Source organism: Salvia hispanica, chromosome 3, assembly GCF_023119035.1.
Source record: "Salvia hispanica cultivar TCC Black 2014 chromosome 3, UniMelb_Shisp_WGS_1.0, whole genome shotgun sequence".
Classification (NCBI taxonomy): Eukaryota; Viridiplantae; Streptophyta; class Magnoliopsida; order Lamiales; family Lamiaceae; genus Salvia; species Salvia hispanica.
The window spans coordinates 38,174,224-38,190,520 of record NC_062967.1 but is presented as its reverse complement, the minus strand read 5'-3'; the positions used below and the strand labels follow the sequence as shown (position 1 = coordinate 38,190,520).

The window sequence follows — 16,297 nt, the reverse complement described above, 5'->3', positions numbered from 1 at the left end:
TTCAACCCCAAAACTACTAAAAAATATTTTCCACACTCCACATAAAAATAAAAAATAAAAAAAAAAAAACTAAATTTTCATTGATTCCAATTTTGTGAAATTGGGTACATACACATATGCATATAAATATGCATGGACACTACTCTCATTAGAGCACTTCCATCTCAACTCTCAAACACTACCCAAAATTCAAAAAAATGTGGAAGGAAGGAGATGAAGAGCCAGCCAGCCCAAGTGCTCGATTAATGCAATCACCAAAATTCAACCTCTGCATAATTTCAATGATGGGTTACAACACCAAAATCGACACCAAATTATACAAGAAATGCGTCGAGCAAACTCTCCTCAAGCACCCCCGCTTCTCCAGCATCCTCGTAATCAACTCTTTCGAATTCTCGTATTTCATTTCATCAGTACATACACATTTCAACTAACTTTCTATTAGCCAATGACGGAACTACATGGAGTTAATATACACTACAAAAAACAACAATTTTACCGACAGAAATTCCCGTTGGTAAATAGTGTTATCAATGGAAATTTTTCATCGATAATTTATACGTCGGTTTTTTAAGCCGGATTACGGACATTCCGTCGGAAATTCCATCAATAACACTGTTTTTCGTTGGTAATTAACAAGAGATTGCCCACCGCATAAAATTTTCGTCGATGGTTTTTTAGCTGGATTACGGACATTCCATCAGTAACACTATTTTTCGTCAGTAATTAAAGAGGGATTGGCCACTGTCGATAATCCAACATTTTTTTTTGTAGTGACGAGGCTTGAAAAAAATGTTTTTTTTTTCATTTACATAATATTGTTGAATTTTTGATATTTTGTGTTGATCACTGTGCAAAAGCCTCTATCATCACAATAAACTATAACAAAACAAATTTTCTGCGTCTGCCCCTGCATAGGTCTCAAACGGCGGGAAATGCAGTTGGAGGCGCACGAGTGTGGACGTGGACAACCACGTCTACGAAGTGGACTTGGACGCGGAGTCCGAGTCCGTGGACAGCTACGCGTCGGATCTCTCGAAGACACCGATGGATCCGACGAAGCCGCTGTGGGAGATCCACATTCTGAACGTGGGAACCCCCGACGCGGCGGCGACGGCCTTGTTCAAGATCCACCACTCGGTGGGGGACGGCGTGTCGATGATGGCGCTCTGCCACGCTTGTTCTAGAAGCCTCTCCGACCCCGACGCTCTGCCGGCGCTTCCGTCGCCAAAGAAACGGAAGGACGAGACGAAACGGCGTCGTTTGACGGGATTGCTTGTCTTGGTGTGGAGAGTGTTTGTGGTTTTGCTCAACACGGTGATTGATATCGCGATGTTTCTTGCTACCATGGTCTTTCTAGAAGATTCTAGAACTCCCGTTAAATCCGACGGCGGAGAGGACCGTCAGTCACGGACGCGGTTCGTTCACCGCGTTGTGAGTCTTGACGACGTTAAGCTCGTGAAGACGGCGTTGAATGCGGTGAAAATTTTATTATTTCTATTTTTTTGTGTGAAATTTTGTTTGATATTTTGACTTTAATTTTGGGAATTTTTTTTCAAGAGTATTAATGATGTTATGCTGGGAGTCACTGTGGCCGGCCTTAGTCATTACCTTAATCAAAGATATGGTACAAATTTTTTTGCAAAGAGTAAAGTCAATTTTGATCATAAATATACGACCAGAATACGAATTTAGTCCAAAATATTTATTTTTTAAAAAATAAGTTCATAACAAATGAAATACTTGTCGGAGTGGTCATTTTTTTTCGGTTCCGTCAAAAAACTTACAGTCATGTCTGTGTGCAATTAGGGTTGACCGTTAGTTTTTTTACGAAACCGTCAAAAGAAGGACTACTTCGTCAACATTTTCATTTGTTATGGACCTGTTTTTCAGAAAATGAATGTTTTAGATCAAATTCGTATTTTGGTCACATGTTTAAGACCAAAATTGAGATTCACTTTTTTTGTTATGGAGTAGATTATGATTATTTTGGTATTTATTTATTTAATTTAATTTACGCACATGCAGAGAAAGGTAACGAGAGTGGCTCAAAAATCATCAAGAATGGTACGAATTCGTTACCTAGAAATCTACGTTTGAGATCAGCCGTTGTCTTTAATCTTAGACAATCTCCAACAGTTGAGGTAATTAATTAGCACAATTAAATTATGGCAATAACTATTAATGAATACTTCCTCTTGTCTTACGTTACTTGAGTCATTTCTTTTTAAACTTGTTTTGAAAAAATAATAATAAATAGTTAAAATGGAGAGAAAGAAAAGTAAGAGAGATAATAATGCAGAGAAGAGTCTTACCTATAGTATTCTCTTTTTTACTTTATTTTTTCTCCACTTTAACTATTTATTATTATTTTTTCAAAACGAGTGCGAAAAAGAAGTGACTCAAGTAACGTGGGACGGAGGGAGTATATAATTTAAGTTTTGATTACAGGATTTGGCAGAGATGATGGAGAAGGAAGAGTTGAATGGAATGTGGGGAAATTTCATAGGCATAGTTATTCTCCCCTTCACTATTAAAATGGAAGATGATCCATTGGCGTATATTCGTAGAGCAAAAGCCACCATGGATCAGAAGAAACTATCGCTAGGTCACAAACTTGCCTTCGTGGTCATGAAACTAACCATGCTGTTATTCGGAATTAAGGTACCAACCACTTCTTCATTTATACGCGAAAGTGACGAACCAATCTGATATGTGAATGACTGATCAAACGAATCAATTGGTAACATGAGAAGTAATTCACCATTTATTTAAGTTGATTTCTTCTTATTTCACATTTTTAATGTCAGACAACTTGCATGTGAGTATCCAAACAGTTTGTACATAAAATAATTATGTAATGAAACTCAAAGATGTACTACTTGTGTCCACAACTAATAATTTTGTTTTTTTCCTATATTAGGTAGTGCACAATAAATACTAGTCACTTTCTATTTTTGATAAATTTCTTTTCCTAATTAGTTTGGCTTCAGACTCTATCAACAATATTTCAACCATTTTTTCTCTTTATCTCTCACGTTGTAACAATTTCGCATGTATGTGTCGTCCACAATAAAGGCGGCAGCTGGTATGACAAGGTCTATTTTCAAGAACACTACTTTAACATTCTCAAATGTGATGGGACCAAAAGAGGAGGTCAATTTATTTGGACATCATTTAAGCTACATTGCTCCTTCTGTCCACGGCTTCCCTCAAGTAATTAAGTCCAATTAAGACAGCTTTATAGATTTAATTTCAAGAATAAATCTTATTTCATAAATAACTAATGGATATTACTTTGTATAATGTGTTGCAGTCACTCGTGGTCCATCACCAAAGTTATGGGAAGAAGCTTATAATATCGATCGGTGCAGATGAAAAGTTGATCCCGAATCCTCATCAACTCTGCGATGATTTGGTTGAGTCTCTACAAATTATCAAAGTTGCTGCAACTAAATTGGCGTTTTCGGAGACATGTTAATTAAGTTTTTTCTCCAAATAAATGTATGTTTCGTGATTTAGAAGACATACATTTCATTGTATCGAAGACTTGTTATTTTGCTTTCTAACTAGCTAATAGAGTGCTAGTATATAAGCAATAATTGGCTAAGAAATATTTTGCACAATAAAAAAGTAACTAAGTCACCACTTGTGCTCAGAGACGATTATCGACCCAATTGATAAATTCTCATATGTCAATAAGTTAGCTAACTATCAATCACTATTAATCATACCGATTATTTGGAGATGCTATAACTACCATATATAGCAAGCTTATAAAAGATGTAGATTAATATGTAAACCTAACTAATCAAGCTTGTATTTAGACAAAAAAAAGTTAGTAGCTAGTCTATTTATTAAATTTATAATATTGCCTAATCTTTATTAGTAATTTGCATGAATATTGACTTAAATCTTCTTATCCACCAATGAAATATAATGATAATGCATGAATCAAGATAAGAGTTCATTTGCACGTGATAAACGGTGACATGAAATAGGGTAAGTGCATGAATATGTATAGTAATTAGTGAATGCATTTAAGTAAGATGGAACAGCTCATCTATATATCTGTCCTAGGTACAATTTCATTAATTTGTTCATTGATCTGTCGCTATATTAAGTCATTCAATTTTTGTGTTACAATATTCTATGTAGTGCTATCTATCATTTTCAGTTTTATATATATTTTATCTTGGCCCTTTAATTATTTAATGTATGCTTTATTTAAATTTTGTATACTCGTTATTACGGTTTTATCATACCTAATTGCTAATTATTAACATAGGATATACAATTGTGTTTTAGAATTTCAAATCACTTGTACTCCTATTAAACAAAAATTACGGGTTGGTAAATTTAAAAGTAGGGTGTATAGTTTTAAAAATTTTAGTAATTAAGTATACTTAATAAATATTACTCACTCGATCCAAAAAAATTAGTTTTATTTGTAGATGATAGTATAAGAGATTTTAGAGAAAAAATAGATAAAGTAGAAGAGAGAAAAAGAAAAAGTAAGAGAGAGAGAAAGTGGTTAAAAAGTATGAGAGAAAGTTTTATTTTTTGAAATGAGACTATTTTTTGTGGATACTACTTTATTTAAGTTTTTTTTTTTTTTTGTTTAGCTGTTTCATTAGATGGAGAAGAGATATTAGAGGAGATATGGGCCATGTTATGGGCGAGTAATATTATTTTCTTATGGGCTGCGATTTTCATCTACACTTTTTATGAATAACATATGAAATATTTACATTCTCTTTATTATATTTTGTTCATGACAGTGAACTATATTATAAGTTTAATCAAATAGACAAATGATATAAAATTATAACACCCTCATATATGACTTGCTTGAATTTTTATTACTCTTTCCGTCCCACTTACGACATACTTTTCATTTTAGTTTGTTCCAAATAAAATAATACAAATCTATTTTAAAAAACTTTTTCTCTCTAATTAATACATTCAACCACTTTTTCTTTTTCTAATTAAGTATACAACTCTCTTTATCTCTCCATTTAACACACATTAACCAACAACTCTTAAAATCTCGTGCTGACTAAGAAATGTTTCATCTTAGCCGGGACGGAGGTAGTACTACGTTAAAGCAAACGAGGTATATAAGGCTATAAACGACCCTTAAGACTTACATTGTACATCAAAGCAAACTAAAGCAAATTAATGCAATCCTTAAGATATTGAACCTAAAGTCCTAAACCATTATCAAAGTAGCATTACTTTAATTATAATTGTACGATTTGTATTTCAACTCCAAATTCGGGTTCCACCATTGATGGATCCCATGAGCCTCCTTGAAATTCGGAAGAGCGCCGGTGTTGATCGTCAGAAACGCCGATGGAAGAAGATGCACCGGCTCTGAATCCATTCTTCCCCGAGAACTCGCCACGATGCTTCGGATCGAGTGCGTCATAGCCATCATCTCAATCTTCCTCGCCCCGATCGCCTCCATCGTTTCCCGATTTTCAAAATATCCAATATATTCCGAGCATATCATGTCAGACGAGCTGACAAAAAGGTTGGGGACCCACGACGAGAGCATAGTAAATGCCTCGTCGTCCTGGGTCTTGGGCCCTGTGGCCACCTTGACGGCCACAGCCAGGCCAGCAGTGAAGACACTGCTGGCCACCCTCAACCTTCTCTTCACCTTCTCGCTCTTGATTCGCTCAATCGGGGGTGAGGCGAAGGGGGGATTGAAGAGATAGGTCTCGAGATGGGCCGAGTGGCTCTTTACCATGTTTCTTCCTATTAATAAAGTTAGGGACGCTCCGTTGGAGTGTCCCGCCAGCCAGACATTTCCAGGGCCCACCCTGGAGATGACATCAGCAGAAGCTTTTTGACCAAGTTTGAAGCTTTTGCTGGCCTTGGGATTCTTGACCATGCAACTCAAGGTGGTCACGAGATCCTCCACCTTGCCGGCGCCGCCACCGTTGAATTTGGCGATCTTGCCGCGGAACGCGACAACGTATTGTGGGGGGCGCTGACCGACGCAGAAGGTGGAGTTGAACACATAGACGGCGGCAAAGTACTGGCCTCGGTCATTGGTCAACACCTCGTGCAGGTCAAAGCCGAAACTCTCCCACCATGGGGGAGCTAGGGCGAGAGGGCTGCCGCCGCAGCCATTCCGCCGGTCGCTTTCTAACACGTAGACGCCTTGGATTAGGCTTGCAGCTACCCATCTTTTGTGATTCGAATTGTTCCTGTTGAGACACTATAAGTAATTAAAATTTGCTCGAGACTAAAAGTCAAGAAAGTCCAAATAGAGAGAGGAGATACGTCTTACCAATCAACGGCAGCCAAAAATGATGGGCCGGAGAGAGCGAAATTTTCGTTGTCGGGAACCATTGTTTGTTGCAAATTATTAGTACAAGAATCAAACCAAAACCTCGAATTGGAACAAACTATTGTCAAAAAAATCGAACTGAAAGATGATCAAAGACTCTCTTTATCCGATCAAGTCCTCATTTATTTTTACAAAGTATATACCCCTATATATACAAAGAGGCCACTTGTTTTGTTGCCATTTTCTGGGAAACTTCACGTAACAAGTTGCAGAAATAAATTCATTGACGCTTAGATCAAGAAAAAGAACAAGTCAATAATGAGTCCAAAAAAATTTAATTTATAGAATATATTTCCCTATCAATTATTTGCTGTTTTTATTTTTCAATTTTTTAATTGTTGGGAAATGACCGTATAATTATTCACAAGTACGAGCATTTATCAAAATAAAATGGTCCAATTTGTCTAACACGACAAACACTATCCATGTGGACAGGGCCGAAGCCAGGAATTTGCAGGGATAAGGGAAAATTTAAGAATCTGAGGAGGGACATTTAGTAAGAAATTAAAAGAAATAAATTTTACAATTAATAATATATACGTAGCGTAGAAAATATGAGGTGGGGCAAATGCCCCTCCCATGCCTTTACTACATCCGCCCATGTATGTGGATATATATAGAGATTAAATTAGGCAAGATTGCGTACATGTTAACATAAAAAAAAATGTACTAGTACTATGTTTTTATTTAATTAAAGCTCATCAAAATTTGATTAAAATTTATGAATTACTTATTAGAATTTAATAATCAGTTAAGAAATTTCGGAGCTGCGTTCATAAAATTAATTTTTCTAGTATAGAGCTCCATGCTCGGAAGGTGCAATTTGTTTTATAAAATATCATATTTGATGCATTCAAGTATTAAATCGATATAAAATGTACAAGCTGGTGATGGACTAATATGTGGAAATGATAAAATATTGGGTTTGGATCGATAACCTATATCGATATGAGATTTGTTGAATAGAAAATGAGAGTTGATAGAGAAGTCACGTTGACTGCTCTTAAAAATATTTTTAATGCATATACATAGATTAATAATTCTAGTTGATGCTCGAACACTATTTAATTATTTTACTATAGAAATTATTAACTATTTAAATACAAAAATAATCTTAATTATAAGTAAATTTTTATATAATTTGGCAGATGGTTCAGAAACTTTTATCTTATTTTGAATCAAATGGTTCATCTTAAATTTATACCTGACCAATCGCTCAATATTTTCCTCCACGTAATAGAAAAAACGAAAATAAAATAAAATAATAGTACCTGGATTTGACAATTCACTTTGTGAATAAAAATTGACCACCAAAGTGACTGTTCAATATTCTTCTGGAAATACAGAAAATTGAAGTCAATCACACTGTAGGAAACTGAGGAGAAGGTCGATTTGAAAGAGAGTTTATATATAAAGAAACAAACAAAATATTGATTTTAGACTTTTAGTTGCAAGAAAGAGCCAAATTATGCATTTTCAACTTGCGCGTGCTCCCAAATTATAGTAATAAATAATTAAAGAATTTTCATCTATTATGTACTCCTAATAGATGGTGTAAAAAACCATGGACAAGCGAGAGTTCAATTAACAGATTTGATAAAGTCAACTGGATTCCAAATTGGATATGAACTTGTGTGGTCTCTCTTCTTCCATAAGTTCAAAGAAAAAGTTATTTCTCTCGTACACACAAGCTGAAAAACCCGATATATGGCGTACGTGCTTGAGGAATGGCGCTCATACGCCGCGACTAGGTTTGCGTAATACTTTTGTTGTTCTCACTCTGCTTGTGCAATCAATCGAGCACCTTGCTCCGGATCCATTTCTTGATTTGAGAATACAAATGGATATATATTTTGTGTGAGAGATGTTTATTGGGAATATGACGTAATCAACTTTTATATTCTTATGGCCTGCGATTTTCTTATAGACTTTTTACAAAACAAATAAATAAATAACAGATGAAATGTTTTAAATTCTACTCCTATTTTTGTGCATGATACATTCAACCGTGGAAAAAATTATGGTAAGACCCGACCAATAATACATACTTGTTCATTCGTAACGGTACATAAATATATACATTCGTTGTTACAAAGGCATGTGTCTTCACCTGATTAGTTATAATTGCTTCACTCTAGTCTACTGTTCAATAGGACTTCTTACATGCAATCATCGTCAACTCTTAGAGGCTTCTTGGTACGATGGAATGAAATAAGGAGGAAATGGAATAAAAGTAAGAATGGAATAAGAATGGAAATACAACGAAAACTCGATTCAATTCTTGTGCTTGGTAAGCAATACAAAGGGAAATGCAATTATTATTCCTTTATTGATTTCATTTTTATGCTTGATAACTAAAAAAAATATAAGAATGGAATATAATATGAAAAATTAATATGTTGATTCTACCAAAAAAAATATTTATTCAAAAAAAATTTTGCCAATTATTTTGAATCATATTGTTTTGTACTATACACGCAAATGAGGGTGTTCATATGTGGTGTATGTATGTGTATGTGTGTGTGTGTGTGTGAAATTAAATTGATGAACCATAGTGGTAAAAGTTGTAAATAAATTAATGTATAATGGTAAAAAGTTGGAGACAACTTTCCATAAATGGAAATACTCATATTTTTTTATGGGACAGACGAAATGAAAAATGCACATATATTTATATGGGATATGGGGCGTATAAATTATACTAACACCATTAAGGTGATAAGGTGATAAATGACCCTTATACTTGCATTGTGCATCAAAGCAAATTAATGCACCCTAAGATATTGAACCTAAACCATTAATCAAAGTAGCATTACTTTAATTGTAATTATACGATTTGTATTTCAACTCCAAATTCGAGTTCCACCATGGATGAATCCCATGAGCCTCCTTGAAATTCGGAAGAGCGCCGGTGTTGATCGTCAGAAACGCCGATGGAAGAAGATGCACCGGCTCCGAATCCGTCCTCCCCAAAGAACTCGACATGATGCTTCGGATCGAGTACTTCGTATCCATCCTCTCAATCCTCCCCGCCCCAGTTGCCTCCATATTTTCCAAATAACTAGCATATTCCGAGCATATCACGTCAGACGAATTGACAAAAAGGTATGGGACCCACGACGAGAGCACAGTAAATGCCTCATCGTCGTCCTGGGTCTTGGGCCCTATGGCCACCTTGGCGGCCATAACCAGGCTAGCAGTGACAACAGAGTTGGCCACCCTCAACGCTAGCTTCAACCCCTCGTTGTGGATCAACTCAATTGGGAGGGAGGCAAAAGGGGGGTTGAAGAGGTAGGTCTCAAGATAGGCCGAGTGGCTCTTCACCATGTTCCTTCCTATTAGTAAAGCTAGGGACGCTCCGGTGGAGTGTCCCACTAGCCAGACATTTCCAGGGTGTTTGCCTACCCTGGAGATAATGTCAGCAGAAGCTTCCAGACCAATTTGGAAGCTTCTGCTGGCCTTGGGATTCTTGAGCATGCAACTCAAGGTGGTCACAAGATCCTCCACCTTGCCGACCCTGCCATCGTCGAATTTAGTGATCTTGCCACGGAATGCGACGACGTATTGTGGGGGGTGCTGGCCTACGTAGTAGGGGGAGTTGAACTCGTAGACGGCGGCGAAGTATTTGCCATGGTCGTCGGTCAACACACGGTGCAGGTCAAAGCCGAAACTCTTCCACCACGGAGGAGCTAGGGCGAGAGGGCAGTTTTCGCGGCCATTTTTGTCGATCGCTTTCTAACACGTAGACACCTTGGATAAGGCTTGCAGCTACCGATCTTTTGTGATTCGAATTGTTCCTGTTGAGATACAAGTAATTAAAATTTTCTCAAGACTGCAAGTCAAAATAGAGAAAGTAGAGGTGTCTTACCAATCAACAGCGGTAAAAAATGATGGGCCGGAGAGGGCAAAGTTTTCCTTGTCGGGAGCCATTGTTTGTTAGCAAATTACTACAAGAATCAAACCAAAACCTCGTATCAAACTGAAAGATGATCAACGACTCTCTTTATAAAATCAAGTCACATTTATTAGGAGTACTATACAAAGAGACCACTTGTTGGGAAATTCATGTGACAAGTTGCATAAATAAATTCACTGACGCTAATGGGTCCAACAAATTTAATCCGTAGAATATATTTCTCTATCAAATGTTCTATCCGTGCTAACTTAATTGTCACTCTTGAAATAAACACGGTTTCTAAAAAATGTAAAGAAAAGTTGGTTGAAAAAGTTAGTAGAATGTGAGATCCATTTTTTTTATATTAGTTTTATAATCAAATGTGAATAGAGTGAGTTACTGGAATGTGGACCTACTTACCATTTACGATAAAAATTAAAGTGTGACAATTAAGTTGGGATAAAATAGAAAAGAGTGACAATTAAGTTGGGAACGAAAGGAGTATTTGTTGATATTATTTTTATTTTACTGACAGTTACGTTGGGAAATGACCATATGAGTATTCACAAGTACAAGCATTTATCAAATTAAAATGGTCCAATGTGTCCAGAATGAGACAACACAACAAACATATCTATATGAATATATTGATATTAAATTTAGGCAATACCTTGTACTAGTACTCATCGAAATTTAATTAAAATGTATATATGAATGATTGATTAGAAGTTAATAATCACAATTAAGAAATTGGGAGCTGCGTTCATAAAATTAATTTTTCCCATTGTTTTAGTATAGAGCTCCATGCTCGCAAGGTGCAATTTATTTTACAAAAATGTCATATTTAATGCATTCAAGTATTAGATCGATATAAAATGTACAAGCTGGTGATGAACGATTAAATATTGGGTTTGGATAAGCTATATCTAAATTAGGTTTATTGAATAGAAAATGAGAGTTGATAGTGAAGTCACGTTCATGGTATAAAATTTAGATTTATTTGGATAAGCTGCTCATAAAAATTATTTTTAATAAATATACATAAATTAGTAATGCTAGCATGATGCTCTAACACTATTTAATTGTTTATCTTAAAATTAATTTTATTAACTAGGAGTACTAATTAAATATAAAAAAAAAATTAAAAATTTTATGTGGACAAACCATAATGTGACTTTTTTTTTTATTCAAAACAAAGCAAAAACCAAAACAGTAAGAAAGGGAGCAAGAAACTTCACCACAACCATAATGTGACTTTAATTAGTTCCTTGGCAGATGGTTCAGAAACAATTATTATTATGAATCAAATGGTTCGTAATCATAAATAGGTCTTGATTTTAATTGCGTACATCGATGAATGAAACAACCCAATTATTTTCCCTCAACATATATAAAAGAAAAAATTAAAAATAAAACCTAGATTTGACAATTCCCTTGTGAAAAAAAATTGAGCATCCAAAATGACTAGTCAATTATACTTACTACTAGTATAAGATACTGAGGAGAAGCCGAGAAGGTCGATTCGAAATATAGTTTAACAAAGAAGCAAACAAAAGGGAAAAAATATTTATTTTAGACTATATCAATAAACGAGTTGTATGTTCTCCATCAAGAAAGAGACAAATTATGCTTTTCAACCTACGCCCAAATTAATAAATAATTAATAACCTTTAATTCATTTTATAAGAGTTGGATGTAAAACAATCAAGGAAAAGTGAGAGTGAGCAAAATTCTTTATATCAACTGGATTCTAAATTGGGTCTCCAGATTCCGTTGGCATTGACCGAAGATCTACCATCTCCTATTTGTCATTAGGAATCTCATTTGAGTTCGATACACGATTTGTTTAAAAAATGCAATGGAAAATGGGTGGAAAAATATAGTGAAATATGAAACTCATTTCTATGTATTAATTTTATAATAAAATGTGAATGAAAAAATATTTATTTTTTAGACTATGTCGTAAAATAGTGAACCGAGACTCCTAATAACAGACGAAGGGAGTACTTTGAACTGGTGGTAGACTGGTAGCGGATCCAAGAACTAAAAATAGAAAGACCAAGTGACAACAAGATTTAAAAATAGGGCGTGTTCATGTAGTACTGGTGGGTCGATTTTCGAACATGTTATTTTCCGGCTCAACTCCATAAGACATGTAGGCTCTCTGCCTCTGGCCCCAATCCGTCAGCACTTTGCGCACAAATCAATAGTGATGCTCCCATGAAGACCCAAATAGTTCACTGGGTCGATTGAGCCATTCCATAACGATTCACTTAAGTCATATAGTTCCTGACTATACTTCATGTTCCACATAAAATTTCATTGATATAGTTCACAGTCTTATTTGTTCATTTTTTATGGATAGAAATTCATGTGGTTTCTCGTTTACCTTACATTCAAAGATTCTACTCATACACAAAAGTTGAACCAGAAGAGTCGAGTTTGATTTGGGCACCACGATAATAATTATCGAATTAAGTTAATGAGAGAAAATTACAATTAAGTTCCACACTACGTTTACATAAGTTAAAAGTTTGAAAACTATTCTAAACTTTTAAGGGATATTAGCCTCTAATATCGTGGAATTTTCAAAAAGTTAAGTTTTTCCCACGAACTTTTAACTTGACAAATAATATCACGAACTTTATCTGAGTTTGTTATTTACCACCGGTGAAAAAAATTGGCAAAGAATACCATGATGCGGGTTTTTTTCATAATTTCTCAACAAAACTTCAAGCGCTTCAAAATTTTCATTCTTTGAAGATAGTTTTTCTTGAATCATACCTTCCAAAATTGTTCTAAAATCCATTAATACAACCAACATTTTTTAACTGATGAAAAATAACAAACTCGGGTAAAGTTTCAGATATTATTTGTCAAGTGGAAAGTTCGTGGGAAAAACTTAACTTCATGAACCCTAAAGTTTCATGATATTAGGACCAATATCCCAAGTTTTAACTTTATATAAAGTTTCATGATATTAGGACCAATATCCCAAGTTTTAACTTTACATACTCATATCATTTTTTTTTTTGGTAAAGAAAAGAAGGCAAAGCGCCTGAAACTAACATGATTAACGGATGTAAGAAACACCTATGCTATCATGGATCAACCAACTACGTAACTCCAAGGCGGAGTATCTAAAACATGAACTCCTCTAAAAAAGCTATAAGCAAAATGAGACAAAAAAATCTGCTGCAAAGTTACCTTCTCTATGCACATGCTGAACCACGATTGAGTCAAAATCTTGAAGAGTGTCACATACCTTTTGTACTAAAGAGCGACAATTAGTTGAGATCTCGAACCTATCCATAATCATTTTAATTGGGCACGGATCTTAATACACATTTGATAAGTAAGAGAAATATAAAAAAAAATTAAAATATTATTAATGGAGAATAAATCCCACGGAATAAAAACTTTGAACCCAAATTTAATCTTACGTGGAACACCGAGACATTATCTAAAACCTGAAATAGCCAAATTATGAAACGCATTAATATCTCTATTTATACGAGTATTTTATTATTGTAGTGTTTTTCATATAAATGGAGTTGTGGTAGTATAGTTGAAAAACTCATCCTTCACTACGTTTCTTTCGAATTATCGATCAAGAAAATCTCTAAAACCCAACTTATCAAAACCCCAAAGCTCCTGTTTTGCGCAGCCGCTTAATCAATTGTGGTTCACTCCCATTACGCAGAAGAACAAGACCACAAGAAGCCATTCAGCGCTGCCCGTACCCTATGTAGATACGATACTCTTGCTTGTTATGTGCTACAATAGCCTCGTACATTTGCGAATATATTTGTATTTAAAATAAGTTGAGTCAATACATTTATCTAACTTTGTAAAAATATAGTAACAATTATATTTAATACCCCTACATACAAACAAATTAACGTATTTTTACTATTGGCCTATGGGTATCATTTCACAATATATTACCTCAATATATATATCAACAAAGTTACCATTTCCGCCACATAGCTCAATTGGATTGAAAAGGGTTGTGCATTATTTTGTGTAATTACTGATAGAAATCCATGGGTTCCATCCTAAAACCAATTGGTTAATAGGAGGAGGGCCCATGAGATTTATATACTAGTTTCAGTTTTCTCTTTACACCGATGTGGGACGGTTATATGTTATATTTTTAGTTTCAATTGCCAACATCCTCCCTCAAACCCTTCAAGGTGAACCTTGGAGGGGTTGGACTTTTTTCTAATCGATTGGACAATCGGCCCAATTTTTTTGGATCGGTTGGACCACTTGGCCCAAATTTTTTGGAGGGGTTGGACTTTTTTCTAATCGATTGGACAATCGGCCCAATTTTTTTCGATCGGTTGGACCACTTGGCCCAAATTTTTAAGTCCAGATATACTGCTGGATCAGTCATTTTTTTGGTTTCGGCCCAGATATACTGCTGGGTCAGTTAAATTTGACCCACAGTCGGTGACCCGCTCTGATACCATGATAGAAATCCATGGGTTCCATCCTAAAACCAATTGGTTAATAGGAGGAGGGCCCATGAGACTTATATACTAGTTTCAGTTTTCTCTTTACACCGATGTGGGACAGTTATATGTTATATTTTTAGTTTCAATTGCCAACAATTACAGATATGAAATATTTAAATTCTCTTTAGTATATTTTGTGCATGATACATTAATTATCTCTATTATCATTTTAATCAAAGAGAACAAATGCGATGTTCATTAATGAAACACCTTAAATAACATTTTATATGACTTGATTACACTAAAGCAAACGAGGTAGAACTGTAGAAGGTGATAAATGACCATTACATAAAAGCAAATTCATGCACCCTAATAAGATATTGAACTTAAACCATTAACCAAAGTAGCATCACTTTAATTGTAACTGTAGGATTTGTATTTCAACTCCGAATTCGGGTTCCACCATTGATGAATCCCATGAGCCTCCTTGAAATTCGGAAGAGCGCCGGTGTTGATCGTCAGAAACGCCGATGGAAGAAGATGCACTGGCTCCGAATCCATCTTCCCCAGAGAACTCGACACCATGCTTCGGATCGAGTGCTTCGTAGCCATCCTCCCAATCTTCCTCGCCCCGATCGCCTCCATATTTTCCCTGTGTTCGAAATATCCAGCATATTCTGAGCATATCATGTCAGACGAGCTGATAAAAAGATGTGGGACCCATGATGAGAGCATAGTAAATGCCTTGTCGTCCTGGGTCTTGGGCCCTGTGGCCACCTTGGTGGCCACAGCCAGGCTAGCAGTGACGACAGTGCTAACCAGCCTCAACCCTTGCTTTAGCCTCTCGCTCTGGATCGACTCGATCGGGAGCGAGGCAAAAGGGGGGTTGAAGAGGTAGGTCTCGAGATGGGCCGAGTGGCTCTTCACCATGTTCCTTCCTATTAGTAAAGTTAGGGACGCTCCAATGGAATGTCCCACTAGCCAGACATTTCCAGGGTGTTTGTCCACCCTGGAGATGACATCAGCAGAAGCTTCCAGACCAATCTGGAAGTTTGTGTTGGCCTTGAAATTCTTGATCATACAATTTAAGGTGGTCACAAGATCCTCCACCTTGCCGAGCCTGCCATCGTTGAATTTGGCGATCTTGCCACGGAACGTGTTATGATAACGTTTCTCTTAACGAAGAATTCCTGTCACGAAACCAACAACACACGAATCCGGCGTCCCTAAGCTTGGGATCGGCGGCTGAAACAAAACAGAGGCGGCTGGCGCGGAAGAGAATTCCGTCGGCAGCGTGGAGGTTTTGCGTTTGTGTATTGCGCAAGTTTATATGGGCAAAATATTACTTCATTAATTGAATTACGGAATTAATGAATAGCCCTATTTATATATCTAAGACCCTAGGGTTGGTTCGACCTAGTCCTATTCATCGGGAAAGAACCAACAAAGAAAACCCGACGGAGCTTATAAAACGCTCGACTCAATTAAGTTCAAAATTAAAATAAAATAACAATAAGCAAGTAAAACAAAATACTTAATTTAATTAACTCCTAATTCTACTGCTCTCCATACTTCGGCGCC

At 35.9% G+C, this 16,297-nt stretch overlaps 2 protein-coding genes and 2 pseudogenes across 3 annotated transcripts; 1 reads left to right on the top strand and 3 right to left on the bottom strand.

Moving 5' to 3' along the window:
* Nucleotides 1-90: 90 nt before the first annotated feature.
* On the top strand, nt 91-3,645 carry LOC125216477 (wax ester synthase/diacylglycerol acyltransferase 11-like). Of its 2 annotated transcripts, XM_048118191.1 has the most exons (7): nt 91-374; nt 919-1,479; nt 1,561-1,627; nt 2,029-2,144; nt 2,452-2,664; nt 3,079-3,216; nt 3,317-3,645. In XM_048118191.1, the coding sequence occupies exons 1-7, from the start codon at nt 198-200 to the stop codon at nt 3,479-3,481; spliced, it is 1,437 nt and encodes a 478-aa protein (XP_047974148.1). In that variant the 5' UTR covers nt 91-197; the 3' UTR covers nt 3,482-3,645. The 2 variants fall into 2 exon arrangements, with proteins under 2 accessions (XP_047974148.1, XP_047974149.1); XM_048118192.1 differs by lacking the exon at nt 3,079-3,216.
* Nucleotides 3,646-5,102: 1,457 nt separating this feature from the next.
* LOC125212640 (GDSL esterase/lipase At4g10955-like) lies at nt 5,103-6,479 on the bottom strand. Its single transcript, XM_048112857.1, has 2 exons — nt 6,302-6,479; nt 5,103-6,218 (listed from the first exon to the last, which is right to left on the bottom strand). The coding sequence occupies exons 1-2, from the start codon at nt 6,361-6,363 to the stop codon at nt 5,240-5,242; spliced, it is 1,041 nt and encodes a 346-aa protein (XP_047968814.1). The 5' UTR covers nt 6,364-6,479; the 3' UTR covers nt 5,103-5,239.
* Nucleotides 6,480-9,178: 2,699 nt separating this feature from the next.
* Nucleotides 9,179-10,291, bottom strand: LOC125210096 (annotated as a pseudogene).
* Nucleotides 10,292-15,130: 4,839 nt separating this feature from the next.
* Nucleotides 15,131-16,297, bottom strand: part of LOC125210095 — a 2,275-nt pseudogene continuing 1,108 nt past the window's right edge.

Bases quoted from the DNA above. Each gene is read 5' to 3' on its own strand.
- LOC125212640 (XM_048112857.1), bottom strand. From the start codon at position 6,363: ATGGTTCCCGACAACGAAAATTTCGCTCTCTCCGGCCCATCATTTTTG. The intron at 6,219-6,301 runs GTAAGACGTATC...GTGTCTCAACAG, and splicing joins TTTTTGGCTGCCGTTGATTG to GAACAATTCGAATCACAAAA.
- LOC125216477 (XM_048118191.1), top strand. From the start codon at position 198: ATGTGGAAGGAAGGAGATGAAGAGCCAGCCAGCCCAAGTGCTCGATTA. The intron at 2,145-2,451 runs GTAATTAATTAG...TTTTGATTACAG, and splicing joins GACAATCTCCAACAGTTGAG to GATTTGGCAGAGATGATGGA. The intron at 2,665-3,078 runs GTACCAACCACT...TCCACAATAAAG, and splicing joins TGCTGTTATTCGGAATTAAG to GCGGCAGCTGGTATGACAAG.